At 35.2% G+C, this 18468-nt stretch overlaps 1 protein-coding gene across 1 annotated transcript; it reads right to left on the reverse strand.

The window, feature by feature from the left end:
- Nucleotides 1–4953: 4953 nt before the first annotated feature.
- LOC147501525 (protein PIN-LIKES 6-like) lies at nt 4954–6886 on the reverse strand. Its single transcript, XM_086603803.1, has 4 exons — nt 6747–6886; nt 6320–6372; nt 5713–5901; nt 4954–5269 (listed from the first exon to the last, which is right to left on the reverse strand). The coding sequence occupies exons 1-4, from the start codon at nt 6824–6826 to the stop codon at nt 5148–5150; spliced, it is 444 nt and encodes a 147-aa protein (XP_086459929.1). The 5' UTR covers nt 6827–6886; the 3' UTR covers nt 4954–5147.
- Nucleotides 6887–18468: the final 11582 nt, after the last annotated feature.

The raw sequence follows: 18468 nt of genomic DNA on the forward strand, positions 1-18468 counted from the left end.
ATAGAATGTCGTATCAAATTCAGCGTCAAGGAAATATTACAAAGCTTTCATATAATGGTATTACACCTTTGTAAAAAGATATAATACACATGTGTAGAGATTCAAGGACAAAGAGAATACATACCAAGACACATCCAGGTTACTAGCTCTAGTCATATGGGCACCTGCAATAGGTTTTAAGATAGTCTCATCAGCATTAGCAATAACGCTAACTGTATTTTTTTTTCTCCATCATATCATTTCAAGTTTCTCAATACCTTAATTCCTCGATCTTGCTTTCTTTCCATAGTGAGGTTTGTGTGAGTTCATTATCGCCTATCCCAACACCTCATCAGGCATATAATGTTCATGCTCTTTAGTACACGTATCGTTCCCGATCTTGCAAATGATGCATGCATATATATATATGATTATATTATGTAGCATGCATGTATAACTAAGGTGCCAACAAAATAATAATATACGAATCCAACTCCCAAATGACCAAGAGTTAATTAATTATGTTTAGAATCTCTAAAAGTAATAACTATGATGTTAGAGACGATATTGTTCTTAACAATTGGGGTCTACCCGCAGGAACTAAATATTAAGATGCTATTGGAATTTACCTAACTCAACACTCATAGAAGAAGGTGGACCTTCTTAAAGAACTAATTCTACAACTCTCATAAAGGAGGCCACATCTTACGCTAGGAAGAGAAGACTAAATGGGGGCAAAGATCGAGGTGATTTAACACTCAATTGTATTATATTCTATTTGTGTGTGACATATTGGCATGTATACTTTAGTTGCAATAACATTGAGTTGCATAAAGTACTTCATCCAATGAAGGTCGTCGGAGTTGTTGAGTTGGTTAATCATGCCATATGTTTCTTATGAGTAATCTATGTTCTTAAATTCTTTCCATTTACTAAAAAATTGCAAGCCAAAGCTAATCTAAATGCGTAGTACATTTGACATTGATTTTAGCTCAAAGCCTAAAAAATTACTTATATAAACTATGAAGTACCTTAATGTAGATTGTCCAAGTACAAAGCAACTTGCTCACTACGAATCACTAATACAAAGCAAAGTGGTGAGAACTTACCATAGACCATACTAACTGTAATGAATCACAAAATGATATAACATTAATTAACGCAAGAGGACGAAGAAGGAGAGACAAAGAGAAATACTTGTTGACCAATTCCTTATTATCCTATTCTCCAACCATTCTACAGGGCATTCACCACCTGAATCAAACCAAAAATCTAATTTACACAAATAGTACAACAAACATACACTAAAATGCAATAATTCAAGGACCCAACATCAAAATGTAATAGAACAACATAAATTTCAATAAAATTCGACCAAAACGAATTGAAAATCACAACTTATCTTCAAATTTAAGCTTACTGCGCAATGCCCAAATTGTAAAAACCAAACTTACCTTCGAAAATAATGATGGAACTGGATATCCCTTGAAAAGCTTGCTGAGAACACCATGACGTTTGGGTTTCCAATTGGTTTGATGCGTGATTATGTCGAAGAGAAATTGATTGTTTTCTAATCGCAAGTGAAAGTGGAGAGAGGAATGTTCGAGAACCGTAGAGATAATAACTTTATATGGTGAAACTACTTGCAATATCGGATTGATATTTGAAATTATGTGAAAGAAAAATAAACATTTATTATTAGCATGACCACATGATTACAAAATAATGGTAAAGATATATCTGCCTAACTCCAACCTTCAACATTTAGCAAATAAAAACATACAAGCGCCACTAAGAAACACCTATGTTTTGGGATTTGCAAATTTGGGTCGTGTTTTATTCAATCGACCAAATCTCATAAATATAAGTGGTGAACAGGAGTTGTAAAACAGAATAGTAAAAGAAAGCAGACGAAGAAAGAAATGGCCCAACTAACAATTAGTGTTACTAATTGAACTGAACTATATAGTCTCCTTCATCTCACTTTCTTAGTTTTAGTTGTTGTTTATTCTGTATCTCATCAAGCACTCACTTCTGCTACTGAAATTTAACATACACCAAAATTATGTTCAAACAAATTTAACAACTTATAAAAACGATTAAACAACTATAAGTAAGTATTAAATAAATGATTAAAAACAAACTCTTGAATTATATAGTGGGCAGGAGATTGCATCCAATCTGAACAGTAATTATAAACACCACTAAACTAAAATCAAACAAATAATAATAAAGTCAAAGTAAGTAATTAAACAAACGATAAAAAAAAAAACATAAAATCTCATTGTTTTTGTCGAAATAGATTACTGTAACAGAAACATTATCGTGCAAAGAGGAAGATTTGTTGGGGTGAGTGCCAGGAGGTAGAGGTGGAGGTGATGAAATTACGAAATTTCTGACAGTAACTGACGAATATTTAGGAGGAGAAATCGAAGCTTCAACAGAAGAGGGGAGATGAAGGAGAGACCGAGGGCAGAGAATACTCGCTCTTTTCTTTTAATTTCCCTTTGACAGTGAAAAAGACCAAAACGACCCCTAAATAAAGATAAAAGACAAAAATGTCCTTGTGACGTACGTGAAAAATACTGTTCATCGACCTCCATATTTTTCTATCTAACTACTTTAAAGAAAACTGTCTCGTGAACAGTGATATTTTCCTCTTATACCCCTGAACATATTTGGTTATTACAATTATTATTAAAAGGTAAATACGTAAATAAGATATGTTATGGAAGGGTAAGACCGGTATTTGACCGGTAAAATTTAGACGTTTCCCCTTGATTTAGCACATTATCCTCGGTTTTGCAAATATTTACAATATTGCCACCGTCCAAAAAGCCGACAAAAAAAAGGACTCCTCTTTTCAAATTGAAACATTGCCCTCATTTTTTGTGAACAATTACAGCATTACCACTGCCCAAAAAACTGCCAGATGCATGAAGCTAAAAACAGAAAAAATGAATAGTATTAGTAAAGATACACATATAATCACCAAACTGCCACTTAACAAGAAGCCCACCCAACTTAAGTTAGGAGACACGTGGCGATATCTAGAGACTCATGTGAAATGATCAAACGGTTAGGACTAAAGTCACTAAACATAGATTGAAAGCAAAAGTTTTACATTGGGTGATCTTGGTCGTCCATATTGTGAAAAATCTAATGGTGGTTTTTCTTCTTCTCATTCTTTTCATCTTTTACCACATTCAAACCCAACACCACAGCACCACCACCACCAATTTAGAAAAACTAAAATCAATGGATGAGAATAATTAGTGTGTTAAGAATTGAAAAAACATTATTCTTGATATCTTGGGTGCACAAGTGTCCATGTGTGCTGCATGAAATGTTTGTCAAGGTGGCAAAGAGGGGAACAAATCATTGATCAAACCACATACAAGAGCGAATTACAAATTTTATGAAACTGAAAACCAGCGTTTCACACTTTCACCAATCTTCTCATTTCAAACCACTTTCAAGTTTTAAACTTTTGATACCATTTGGAAGACCAAAGTTTCATTGGGGATTTGTACTTTTCGACGAAACTAATTTCTAGGAATCAAGTATTGAACATGAACAAGAGACATGATACTTTCTCCAAACTCCAAAGGGCTATGTCAAATTTTGTTAACGTGGCGATATCTAGACAACTCTTGCATGTGAAAATGATCAAACGGTTAGAATCTGGTGGTTATGGAGGTGTGAATCGTGGAGAATCAAATAAGTGATTGTAAACATGTTTCTTTTACATGTTTGTACACTTTAGTTTTTATTTTAATTTAGCTGTTGGTTTTAGAGGCGACACGTACATGAAAATTCCAAAAATTGTTGATGCCTATTAATTGGTGGTGGTCCGGCATGCTGGAGGTGGGTGGAGGTGTAGGAGAAGATAGTGAAAGGAAGAAGATGATGTGCTTACCGTTGATCATGGGCAAAAATGAATGACTCACATGATGCCACGTGACTCACTTAAGTGGAATGGGATATGATTTTAGTGGCAAAATTGTAGTTAAAAGGTGATGGGGTTAATTTTGTGGGACTTCCCTATGACCAAGTCAACTAATGTTTGACCGACGGAAACCGCAAATGTGGGGGTATCGCTAATCATCTTCGAAAGTGGGGAAATCGCTAATTCACCCTTAAAAATATCTACATTCCCGCGCAATAGTGGTTATTTGGGGTGATTTTGGACATACCCAACAAAACACACCCGTACTCTATCTTTAAAATAAATAAATAAAATAATTTTAGACACATTTAGCTTCCTAAATTATCCTTCTTTTTTATTAGACGTATCCAAAATATTTATTGACTAAAGCAAGTCATTTACTCTACGTGATTTAGAAGAAAAAGACGGCGTTTTTTTTTTTTTCTTCTCCAATAACCTCTTATTCTTTTATCTCATCAATAAACATGTAAACACTCACTTTTGATTTGAATCAATCATACCAAAGTAATGAGGATGAATACCAACCGAATGAGGATGAAGAAAAAAAAATCAAAATCAAATTTTGACGAATGGGAATGGAAGAACGCAGAAGACTATTACACTTTGGATTACTAACCAAATTGTATGAAAATCAAACAACAATAATGGGGACAGAGAAAAAAATCTGGGAGAGAGACATGGGGTTCTAGTGACTAAACATGTGGACGTTCTCAAGATGCACAGAAACTCAATAATACCAAGAGAAACGCTTAACCCTGTACCAACCCTCTTTTGTCCACTATGCAACACACTTGGTGAGGGGAGATTTGAACTTTGTACTTACTCCAGCATCAGTCCCTTCGTCAAAATAACGCATTCATGATTTCACATTCAAAAGACTAATATTTGTAGGAAATTCAGAGTCCCTATAGACAGTATGAGTTACCGCTTTGTTCTTGAATCACTTAATCCAGTGAATAGAACTCTGGAACCTTCCAAATGCAAAGTCCGCACAAAATAAAGCTAAAAAGTAAAATCACAATGAATAACTGAATATTTTATAAATAAATAAATAAACATGACAGAAGGCTTCTCTAGGCATCAATTTACACATCATAGACACTGACAGGTGCCTTCCACCTCCGGGATTTGCAAGACAGTCCTTACAAATTGGGTGCCCTTTTCATACAACTCTATACAACTTATCAACAAAATGTTGGAATGTGCAACTAGTCTAGCCTCAGAAAAGTATACGAAGATAGAGAACAATCCATCTAGCCATGGATAGTATAGCAAAGATGTGAACCCAGAACATAACTGCAGCTGCCTCTCTTCCACATCCTTGTAAATTAGCTAAAGCACCTACAGAGCACGAAGAAACATTATCTAAGAAGACGCATTTGATAACGACCATAACAAAAGATACTTCTTCCTAACTTTTTCTTTTCTTTTCTTTTCTTTCCTTCCAGGTAATCAATACTTATACTACCACAACCTTTTTTATTAAGCTAACAATTATAAAACACAACATCTTTTAATTAGTAAATATATATTGGACAAACATATAAAATGAGATAACGGTAAAAGTAAAAACTGTATAAGAAATCAGCTAGGATACCCTAGTTGACAAGCATACCCTATGAATACAATGATAGAGAATATGACATTGAAGATGCAAAAACCTCGAACCTCTAGATATAGGTCATAAAAAACGAAATGTAGAAAAATAATTTCATAAACAAAAAGAAAAACAAAATACAAAAGATATTTACTCTAAAAGATGGTAGACCGGAGCCCAGGTTTACTTGCAAGCACAGATGTAGGCATCATATGCTGTAAAAGGAGGACAAATCTGAACATTTTATCTCCAACTGGAAGGAGACCAAGTTTGTCAGCCAACATAACAATTCCAAGCCCTGCCGGTGGAACCAAAACCAACCGTCCAAAAATGATTGCAGCGGTTGTTCTCAGGCCAAGCTTTGAGCTTCCTGGACCTACATCAATATCATTCATTGTAACGTCACAAGAACTCTCAGGATTCTTAAATTTAAAGTATTTTCATACAACAACTATTCCATTAATTCAATAGCATGCATCATCGATTTGCCCTCTTTATACATGCTTGTGATTCTAATGTTTGCAGAAACAATACTTTTACTTGGCATCATTTGCCCTCTTTATACAATAAGATGAATGCAGTAGAGATAAACCTATGTTACATTGACACAGATACGTGTGTCCATATCCGATCACGGATACCAAATTAATCCGACACGCTAAATATAAAAAAATTGAGGTATATATCACATACAATATGTGCGTATGCGTTCCGGTCGTGTGTCAATGGATACGTGATCCGGGCAGATTATTTTGAAAATATGGCGTGTCCATGTAACATAGAGATAAACTTACCATCTACAAGATTGCCGCCAAGTGCCAGTAAAATGCATGGAATCATCGCTTCCCTGATACAAAGTTACGAGTTAGATAAATGAATGTTCATACAAGTGCCAGTAAAATACATAAATGTTAGATATCATTCTGAGACTGGCTTTGAGAAATCGATTAATTGACAAATGCAGAAGGATCTTTTGACAAAAAATTTATGCACCTTAAAAAAGACGAATGAAAGTTCATACTTAACAACAAAGTTACGATTCACCAAGTAAGTACCCCCAAATTTTCAAAAGAAATCTTTTAAGTATACCACATAGGGATTTACTTTCACTTCCTTAAACTATAACTGTAGTTCCAATATGTAATTTAAAACTTGGAAAACAAACCAAGCTATAAGTACAATAGCTCGCATGAATTATTTTTTGGAAAATATAGAACATACCCGAGAATTATGCAACTGTCAGTGAAGAAGAAGAGTGGGGCATCATCAGTCCACACCAATCTTCCATTCTGACACAACATTCACTACCCCAAAGCCTCCCTCTTTGCTTGGAAATGCTACTATGAGATTGTCTCTACAAGAGAACACCTTGCACAACTATTTTCTATTTCTGACAAGTCATGCATGCTGTGTGGCAAAGCCATAGAATCCATTAATCAATCTATTCATCATCTTCTTTTGAATTGGCATTTTAGAAAGCAATGTGGTATCTTATTCCCTGGCAAATAAGACTGACACAATTTCAAAGCTTGCAGGTCGAGCAATGGATTGATCTATGGTATAATCAACTAACCGGGTGGTTCATTGATAGAATTATTTGGACTAAATCTTGCCTATTTTTTTTTGTGTTTGGAACATTTGGCTTATAAGATGCTTCGGTACCACAACAAAGACCACCGAACTTGTTTTCAAAGATGGCAAACAAGTTCTTTGTGCATCATAAATCTTGAAATTCAATTCTCAGCAGGCAACTATCACCAAGATAGTCCATTGGATCCCACCGTAAAAAATAATTCTATGAACTTAAAAACCGATGCTTGTTTTAAACATTGCAATATTTCTAGTTATGGCTATACCAACAGAGATTGTAATGGTGATTTTACCGCAAGGGGAACCTGAACAAGGACGGGACCTCACAACTAAAGCAGAAAGCGAGGGATGCTCCAAGCAACCAATGGAGCACCTAAATTCAATTACACACACCTAGATAATACATTATCCAATGGTAATTTTTCTACTATAGAAAATGTTCTAATAAGTGGGTCAAGAGATCAGGAGACAAAGTAGCTCATACTTTATATCAGTGAGGCTACCTAAATGACTTATCTACACCATCGGTCCACCACTCAAAGCCCGAATAACCCAAACCCATCAATTATATTCAAAATTCACGAACTAGTTGATTTTAACCAAAAGAAGTAGCAAGTACACGGGCTTGTCTGAAGTGAAGCCATGGCTTGAGGATTAAGAGCAGCCTTCCGGAGGAGTTGGAAATGCCGATGTAACATCGAAGTGAGAGTGCCCATAAATCCACCAATAACAATGCCTTGGATTGCACTCGTGGCGTGACTACAAATGCTTCGGACCGGTAATGATTGTTTAGCGAGCCATGCACGGAAGCCGGATTCTAAGACTTTAAATTTTGTTTGGAGTTGAACTATGGGATTTGTAGGTGGTAATAATAATCCTAGTTGTTTATTTGGAGTATTATGATTGGCTAATACTACTACACCGCTGCTATCGACTTTTTGTTCCATCATCTTTTTTTTTTTTTTTTTTTTTTCACTCTGGGCAGAAGATATAGAAGGACGAAGAAGAATGCGAATAGAAACTTTCACTAATAAAACGGTACAAATAAACGTGGTGTTATTTTGTTTTTTTTAAATTTTTTTTTTTTTGCCCTTATGGAAAATACTCCAAAAATATATGGGAGATATTATTGGATTTAGGCAGTTATTGGGGTATGACAAAATTTTATGTTAGTTATGGGGTATGGGAGTGTTTTGTTGTGTATGTCCAAGATCACCCTTTATTTGTTTATATATAACTCTTCATTTTTTTTTATGTACAATTTTATCTTTGTTCTGTTAATTAAACTAGAATTTAACCCGTGGCTACGCCACTCAAGTTATTATGGGTTTTCCAAATAATCGAACAAAATTGATCTAACTTGAATGACATTTTTACAATATGAATGCATAGTAACGTGATCTAGAAATTACCTTTGTCTTCAACCTGAATGATTCTTGATTTTGTTTCTCACCATTTGATTTTGTTTCTCACCATTTATTTTGTATCTAACAAAGTAGTATAAAACTTTGGAATTCATTTCCTTTTTCTTCTCAGCTCACAAAGTTTTATGGATAACAGCCGATGGAACTAAGTTATCTTAGCCCACCCCGATCGAGAGCATTGATTCCTAAGGCATCTTAAGTCTCCAAACCTTAAGTAGCAAATCATTTTAACATGGATTATCATTTTACTTTCTCTATCAAACACCTACCTGCACACTTGCACTGCAAATAAGATCAACATATTGAACATTTGCTTACACGAATTAAAGGATAACATGTTGTAAAAAGTAAGTACCATTGCCTATTCGTATCATGCTCCTGCAAAATTTTGAGTATCCACAAAATGTCTAAATGTTGAGATAAATATAATTAAGTATCCATATCCTTCAACACATATAATCCAATTTCACAACGCTCAAATGTTCATTGATGCTAGTATAACTTAATGACATGCAAGGAGGCAAAATGCAGAATATTTTGCACCATCAAACATTCAGTTGTTGCAACCCTGATTTTCCATATATTAATATATATAGACTTCAACTATTTGTTGCAGACATAGTCTCCATTCCCCAAGCAACTGAAAAAATTAGGGTCACTAACTACATAGACAATGTCACCTGCAAGATATGTAGAAAACAAAATTATATAAAATATTACAGATTCATTTGCCATCACTCACAAATGCAAAATAGGGTGCCAATAAGTTTTAGGAAACACAATCCAAGAAAAAAAAATGAATTAAAGATTCTTAACTGGATGGCCTAGATATGGTGTGCCAAGTAATAGATCGAGCAACAATTGATCATGGTGATCAAGTGATGCCTATGATAGGCCTCTCATTACTGCGGTATCCAGACTTCCTTTTGAACCCCACAGAGCCAGACCATAAGTGGTTAAGTGGTAATTAACCTAACTACCATTACCACCACTTGGGAATAGAATCCATCTACTTAGTCTGAATGAAGTAAAATTCTTTATTGCTACTTTTACGGTTGTGCTTCCACCTGAGGCTGTAAGAAGTAGTATTCTACAATCGAACGAAGATGTTTGGGTTCATGATGTTTCGAGTGGTGGTTTGTGAACTTCTCATAGCTGCACTGAGTTCAATTCTCAAAGCAATGTTGGAAACCGAAATGCGGGTACCTCTCATACCATGTGTCCTGCTGAACATGAGTGTTCCAGTGCTCTCCACGTACAGCTGCTTTTCCCGTACTTGTGCACCCAACCAAATCCATTGTGACCTTCCCCTCCCATGTATGGTTCCACCGCTCCCCATACTTTCCTTCCCACCACGTCTCTCCTTGCTTGACACCTTGGTCGTATTTATTGAAATTCTCATCCCACTTGTCACCCCATTTTGTCCATTCATCACCCTCTAAGCGCTCGGCCCACTTGTCAATGTATTTTATACTGCTACCGTGCCCATCGTACTTCTCTCCCCACCTGCAAAAATATAAATACATTAACAATATTAACATAAGCAGAAAACAAACATTGTATAGATTGTGGAGTTTTACAATTCATGTAAGAATAAAAGAAAAAAAAAAACTTGATAAAATACCTCATCAAATACAGCACGCTCACTGGTAGAAGTAGTTTGTGTCTTATCCATGCTGAGGAGAAAATGGAAAACAATCAAATTTTTATGAGAACATGACAGACTACAAAATATTTATAATCAATAACTTGTTGAACAAAAAACAAAATAAATATGACTGCATTGAATACTAATCACTAACAACAAATTCAAGGGCCATATGTTGGGGAATGTTAACTTGTTTCACATTTTTTTTTTCTTTCCTATGAAAAATCTATCTAATCAATAAGTAAAAAGAATTTATGAAGTAACGGTTTCCATTCTAGAAGTTATTTTGATGTTTCAGGCTTATCAATTGAAGTGTTCTCTTATATGGTTCCAGTGTTTATACAGGTGTACAATGCCGCTCAATGACACAAATTCTATGTGTGCGAAGGGAAAATTCTATGTGTGCGAGGGAAAAATTAATTGCTTGGTGTTTGCTTAGTCAACTAAGCCAGCCAATGTTGATAATTGGAATTATGAAAAGCCAATGTAATATAATAAACTTTCCCTAATAAGCGTTGATAACGAAGAATTCTTAGATAAGTTAACGTTGATAATGAAAAATTCTTAGATAAGTTAGTTGTACGTAATTCCAAAACCCTTCGTGTTTAGTTGTATGAGTTTATATAGTAAGTGTTGGGAGTTTCCCAATCGCACTAATACTCTATAGAAAGTTTGCGAAGAAGAAAGAAAGTGATTGTACCTAAAAAGCCCACTAATCGAGATTGAGAAGAAAGTAATCTGTGAGGAGGTGTTGGGCAGTTTGGAGAAGGCTAATATCATCAGTACGTTAGAATTTAGATAACTTCAGATAAATTTAGATAAGTTAGAATTTAAATAAGTTAGATAAGTTTCATAAATTCTATATAAGTTAGTAGTAATTTCTTTTAGTACGTTTTTATAAAGATTGTTTTCTAATTGGAATCAACTCACTATTAACTCATTATTAACTATTAGTGATTTGTGATGGAGAAGAAAGTAATTTGTGATTGTGATTTGTTATTAGTGAGGAGGTGTTGGGTAGTCTAGAGAAGGCTATGGAGAGAATCAAAGAGGGAAAAGTAGGGGTTTCGAGTATGAATAATATGAAGGAACGAAGGTGAAGGAACGAAGGGTTTTTCATAAAGATTGTTCCCTAATTGGAATCAACTCACTCTTAACTTATTATTAACTATTAACGAATGAAGTTTATTGAAGAGTTTGGCCTCTCTTTTTTGGCTAATGAAGTTTATTGAAGAGTTTGGTCTTTTTTTTCGGTAATTGTTTGGGGTTTTTTTTTTGCATAAGCAATATGCAGAGAAGATTGAGTGTTAAAGGCATACACATTAATAAAAATTAGTGGAGAATACAATTTAATATGTGAAAGCACGTCACTACACCTGTTGAAGAAGTTTAGAGCGGTGGAGAGAACTTGGAGCAATGGAGAAGAAACACCCTTGTTGAGTTTCTAGTGTTGGAGTCTGTTGTACATTTATTTCAAACCCTTTGTTTTTTGTGAGGGTTTTTGAGGAGTACGTTTTCATAAGTTTCAAACAAAGGGTTTTTTTTGTGAGGGTCTTAGTTTCCTAATTAAAATCAACTTACTCTTGACTCTTAACTCTTAGTTGTATTATTAATCATCAAATGTACTAATTATATAAAATTTTAGTCGTCGGATGTAGGCTTCACACAAAGCGCTTAAATACCAAGCTGTTTTATTATATAGATAACTTAGATAAGTTATTTAGATAAGTTTCATAAATTCTAAATAAGTTAGTAGTAATTTCTTTGAGTACGATTTCATAAAGATTGTTTCCTAATTGGAATCAACTTACTCTTTAATTTGTGTCGGTCTACCGTCAGATGTATTGATTGTATTAACTATTAGCCATCCGATATAGGCTTCACACAAACCACTTAAAAACCAAGTTGTTTTATTATATAGACTAGGTATAACCCGTGCTTTCGGCACGATTGTCTTTATATTTCTTGATGCACATTATTGTTGTTAGGGAAAAAAAAAGTAAATATATATAATTAAATAAATTCACTCAATATCATTTGTTTAGTGTTTACGAAAAAAACATATACTCCCAAGACACGTCAATTTTAACATGGGGCAATTTATTTCTTAATTGAATTATTTTTAATTATATTACTCTGAGTTCTTGTGGTTGACACATTTTTATTTAGATAAGAAGAGCACATTTTAAAGACTATATAGGTGACAAATATCAGATATTGTAATCCATATTGTATTACGCTTCAATTTTATACACAATTCCGCTATCATTCTAATTTCACATACTAAATTTATTATCAAATTAAAACACTACACGTCTACACCCACTAACCACCAGTTGCTCCACTATTACAAAATTGAAGCAAATTATTACAGAATCTTTGTTGCATTGGTTCAATATTCATCTTCAAGTTTTAATTTACATTTGCAAATGATTTTTGGTGAGTAAATAGAGTAAGTATATATTAAATGAAACATAAGAAAAAATGGACAAATGGAAAATAAACGAAAAAAATTCAGTGTTAAGTAATTTAATTATTTATTACTTTTTTCTAAAAAAAATTATCAAAGGTTTTGGCATACCCTAACTTGCATAAAATTAAACTCTCAAGTACACAATACGTACCTCATAAGTCCTCCACAATTCATTTTAAAACCCAGTAGATGTACAATTACATACACTACTCTAAGACATAAATAATTTATATATATTAAGTGAACTCTGAAAAAATGCATAACATTTACATGGTGTATCTAGTTAATGTATAATCTGTTACCATATTATTATATAATACCATTGTGGTTTGTCCATCTTGTTGGAAGTGTTAACCACTCTTTAGGAGTTGATTCTGACCATAATGTATGTTTTTTTTTTTTTGATTGGCAAGTCTGTTTTAAATGAGATCACTAACTCTTTGATGTTGGCGGGGTTTGACCCCCAGACCTTTGATATCGTCACCCAAAGGTTTTACCGACTTTGCTAGTCGGCACCTGCATTCTGACCATAATGTCATATACCTATAAGAGATACTTGTTGCTATTCCTAGAACACAACTAACTAATTTCTAGAGTTGTCAGCATAAGCATGAAGTGTTTGATTGTCCTCTATATCCATAGCCATTGATCGACATTGTTCCATCTGTGTTTGGTACATAACCCCCAAGTTCTGGTCAAATCCATTATCACCATTGAGCTGATTTTATATTGTAACGGAGATGACTTAGCTAGAACCTTGACTTCATAAAGTTCATATGTTTATTCAATATCTTGAATATAATGAATTGCTGCAAGTCTTCATTGCCCGAATGATAATGTTGGGTAGTTGTTGAGGATTAATTCTTCTATATTTCATTTTCCTTTTATTTCTTTTAGATTGTATTTCCTGCACGGTTGCACACAAAAAAAGATTTTCATAATGTTGATGGCACCAATGACAAACCAAGAGGGAAAAAACAGACTATAAAGGGAAAAAAGTATTTTGGGACAATGGCATAGTAGCGTTCATGGTGCCAATTAAAACCAAAAGGGAAAAATGAAACACATATGAATCAACAAAAACTTATAGCATATAACAATATAATTTTATAAATCCAAATGTAAGTTTGAACAACCATCTCTATATGCGAAAATTGAATTGATGTATAGATACTTAAAAATAACCTAAGTCCTAAGCTAAGAATTTCTCAAAGCAAATGCACACATATCCACTGTTTGTTGCTTATGGATATCAAATCTACCAAATAACCACAATAGTTTGAATACAATGACATCAAAAAATATCAAAGAAAGTTTATTATGCGATCTCAGGTCACTCTTTAACACTCGTTAATAGTCATGAGTACTTTTACTGCACTCATGAAAATTTGTAGAAAAGTTTATAAAGTACCTCAAATTCAAACAAACCCATAATGAGGAGAAACTCCATAGAAGACCAAATTTGGGCATGTGGGTGTGCCAAGTGATCAAAACAATTACCTATAACACCCCGTCATAGTCTGGGTTTTTAAACAAGTGAACATAGTGATGTTTGAGATATTTATATTTCAAATATTCACTTTGTTATTGTTTAGAAATTCGAGCTGTGACATTTTTGGTATTAGAGCCAGATTAGCTTAGATTTAGAAAGTCTAAGTGATCATTGAATGTGGAATATGGGTTATAGTGTTGAGAGTTTTGGAAATATGTGAATATTAACGGGAGTTTTGTTTGAACTGTAGATTATGGTTGAGACAAATGGTAATACTCTCGGACTGCGGTGAACACTCCAAGACTGGATGTCGGAGGATAGTTGAATCGGTTGTTGCGTATGCGGAGAATAACCATCCAGTTCGGGGAGATTGTCACACCCCCGGCTTCGTTTGGAAAAAACATTATTTGTCCCCGATCCTTCGATCTCCGAGGTGTGACGACTCTCCACTCCCAAAAGCCCATAAAACAGTTTTAAAATATACTGGATAATTTAAAGCCAATAAAAATTTTAACTTAAACAATCATCTTCATTATTAAAAACAATTTACAAATGAAAAGGCAAATAATATTATCTCAACTAAAATCTATATCACCTCGAGGGATAACAAAACAGATCCCCGAGATCTGTAACGCTTAACGCAAACCCCGGCAAACCACTCTTCTTCCACACTAAACCCAATCAAAACTTATCAACTATGTTCATTGAATGGACACACCCGATAAGCAAACATGCAAATCGGATTGGATTATAAAATGTTTGGTGTGAGTAGCCCTAAAATACAAATATACTTATACATATATATACATAATCCATACGGCAGTTAGTTCCTCCACCGAGGCGCCTTAACTTTCAACGACTAATACAACATCCTTAAGTTCAATAACTAAGGCAGGTAGTTCCTCCACCGGAGCCCTTTAACTTCCCACTAACCACACAACAACCTATACTCATAATAAATAAGGCATGTAGTTCCCATCCATCGGTATTTTAGGTTCTAACTAAACTATAACCCGGTATACAATCATCTATCTAAAGATACATCATTAACTAACATATTACCATAATTAGATTATTTCGGGCTTTCTTTGTGTGTCCCTAAAATCACGTCAGATCTATGTCTTACCTAGTTTCCTGGCTACCACAATCGCGAACCCAACGAACATGTACATCCACATGCCTCCCTTACATAATGAGCCACTCCGGCGAACCACCCCGAAATGGGATCGCGACACCGTAAATCCTCACACGGAAGCCAAATCTATGTAAGCATCGCCACTATTCTAAAAAATATTATGATCATCGTTCTATTTTGGCGACGGAATAATCAAGCCATTATTCGACGCCAGGGGGGCCGCTAGCCATTCAAATTTTAATCGAACGCCAGGAAGGTACCGGGCGCCATTCGGATTAACTGAAACGCCGGAAGGGCCAATCACACGAGTTGTGGTAGTTTACCATGTAATTTATTCAAAATATCATCGCTAATGACTCATAATCATGTTCCACTATATCACGTCGCGGTCCAATTACCTTATTGCACTAAAGCCACTATATATATAAAACATCTCAATATATCTCATAACCATATTTCATTCTTTTCACGCGTCAATATATTATTCTTGCTACACCACACTTTGAATATTCACCAATACTATATTAAGATCTCACATATAAAAATAATGGAGTGTATATACATTTCTCCAATATATTGCATTAATACAACTATTCCAAAGATATTATATCATGTCACAATGATTCAACGTGATCGCATACATCTTTATTATAACGTATTAGGAATATAATGTCTCCTAACATCTCAATATCGTCACGCGTCAAAAATACACAACATAAATGTCGAATCTTTTCTTGATAACGACAACCAAAAGTTATCTGAGCTTCCACAAAGATTTTATTACTATATATTATCCATATAATATACACATAAACGCGTGACAAATTAAACAGTTCATACCCACAATCAAAGTTCCGATATATAAAATGCTTTACACACTACTCACGCCAAATCTAAATTAGATAATGACCAACCAAGTTATATAATATTCGACAATATTTTATTACTATATCTATCCATCTAAATCAAACATATGAAAAACTAGAAAAGTCAACATTCCATACCAATCCACAAAGTCAATCTGGCCAATCAAAGTCAATGGTCAACGGTCAAAGGTCAACACCTCATGGTCAAGGTCAAACTCAACATGTCATGGTCAAAGCCAAACCGTCGTTGTCAAAGTCAAAGGTGAAAGTCAACCGTCCACGGTCAAAGGTCAAAGTCAACCATCAAAGTCAATCGATTCGATGGTCAAAGTCAAACCGTCCTAGTCAAAGTCAAATGTGTCCCCGTCAAAGTCAATTCATCATTGTCCAAAGTCAAACTGGCAAGCGTTTCGACAAAGGTTAAATGAGTTAATACGTTGCGACAGTTACATTCATCCTTTAAGTCGTGACCGTAGACTGGCCCCTGACCTCGACCTAACTCAAGCCCAAACCTTAACCCAAACTCTGAAGTCACTTATTTATTCTACCTCGACCCAATTGGATCTATTTTAAGTCCTGACCGACCTCGGTTTTATTAAACGGGCCCACAAACGTTTACTGAACTGGCCCAAAAACGTATTGGAGAAGGCCTAAACAAAACTTAATTAAACTGGTCAAAATAATATGAAACTGGTCCGAAACAAAGGATTAATCCGGCCCAAACTAAACACAATCCGGGCCCAACCAAACATTTAAATTTCGGCCCATAACAACTTAAATTAGATTTCGGCCCCAAAATGAAATAATAGAACTGGCCCAAACAAAATCGGCCCAAACAAAACCAAAATAAACCGGCCCATTGAACTGAACCAAACTGGTCCGGCCCAAGCCCAAATTCGGATTACTGTTCATCATCTTCTAGCTACCAACAGCCACCACCACCCCCAAATCGACCACCCCAAATTCCAAATCGTCACCCAAAAATAACCTAGCGGTTTGACTCCAAATCACAAACCCTATAACTTTAACAAACACAAAAAACCCAAATCATTCAATTCCTATACTCCTCAATCTAGATCTAAAATTTTCGATCTCCATTAAAGCTTGGTTCAAGCTCCCCACCGCCCTCACTCAACAGCCCTCACACCCATACATCAAACCCCAACCAACACTAACCAAAACAATCAACAAAACAATCAAAACATAAACAAAAAAAACGATTTACTGGAGGACGTCTGGGCGTCCGCCATTGATGGCGTCAACCACCTCCGACAGCCCTCCCACAACTCCAACATCCACACCCATCCATAGACCAACCCACCATACCAAAAACAGCTCAAACCCGCACCAATAAATTCACAACCAACAATTTCTCAGTAACGCAGTAATGGACGTTCGGCGCCATTGACGCCTGTTCAAGGCTCCCAACAGCCCAACCACCGTACTCCAACCCCCAACAACCCATCAAAGTTTAACAGACACGCAAAAGGACAGAGGAGCCGCCATTGCCGCTCCTCGAAGCTTTGCTCTTCAAACCTTTGACAGTTCGAATCAATAATAAAAAAAAACAACACGATGCTAACATTAGCCCGTTTAACACTCGGACATTATAGAGAATAACTACAGAAAATCAACGAAACCTTAGACAGTAAAAATCTTGTTTGTATACCCGAAAACTATAAATCCGGTGAAATAGCAAAAATAAAATACTCTTGAGCATTTCGACGAATCCTCCTACCGATTAAATTCTCCGGCCCAACGCCCCAAAGAAACCAGAACTTCTCTCTGCCTCCATTTTTAATATCTTATTTTTCTCCAAACCCTATTTTACAGAAAAATGTGTTTATATATCTTGAATTAAAACCTGCCCTCAACATCCTTCGGGCCCAAAAAACCAGGGCCACGTATTTCGAGTCCAAAGGCCAATTTTGAAAATAAATAAATAATTAATTAATTAATAAAATAAAAAAATCGTGTTTAAAAATCACGGGACACAGAGATCCTTTTGCTAAAAGCCCTTAATAAGGAGTTTGGTACTCTTGGTGGGCGATGATTTACCGGTGTTGGGAATGCGATTGCAAAATGAGTCTTGGATTCAAAATTGTGAAAATGTATTTGGCGTCATCACCTTTACATTGAGGTTCGAAGCGGGGAGTTGGCACTTCACAAACTTGTTGACGCTTAGTCTCATTTTGGTGGCAAGCTCTCATTTGGTGGCAAGCTCTCACCCTTAGTCTGGACACTAGAACTTTGACTTGGGAGGACTTCAAGGTTAGATTTGAGAGTAAGTTCATTCCGGAGGCAGTAAAAGAGCA

The sequence above is a fragment of the Coptis chinensis genome, chromosome 4 (genome assembly GCF_015680905.1).
Source record: "Coptis chinensis isolate HL-2020 chromosome 4, ASM1568090v1, whole genome shotgun sequence".
NCBI classification, from domain to species: domain Eukaryota; kingdom Viridiplantae; phylum Streptophyta; class Magnoliopsida; order Ranunculales; family Ranunculaceae; genus Coptis; species Coptis chinensis.

Excerpts from the sequence above, each read along its gene's own strand:
- LOC147501525 (XM_086603803.1), bottom strand. The coding sequence starts at position 6,826 with ATGTTGTGTCAGAATGGAAGATTGGTGTGGACTGATGATGCCCCACTC. Across the intron at positions 6,373-6,746 it reads GACAGTTGCATAATTCTCGG|GGAAGCGATGATTCCATGCA; the intron begins GTATGTTCTATA and ends ACTTTGTATCAG. Across the intron at positions 5,270-5,712 it reads GCCTACATCTGTGCTTGCAA|GTGCTTTAGCTAATTTACAA; the intron begins GTAAACCTGGGC and ends CGTGCTCTGTAG.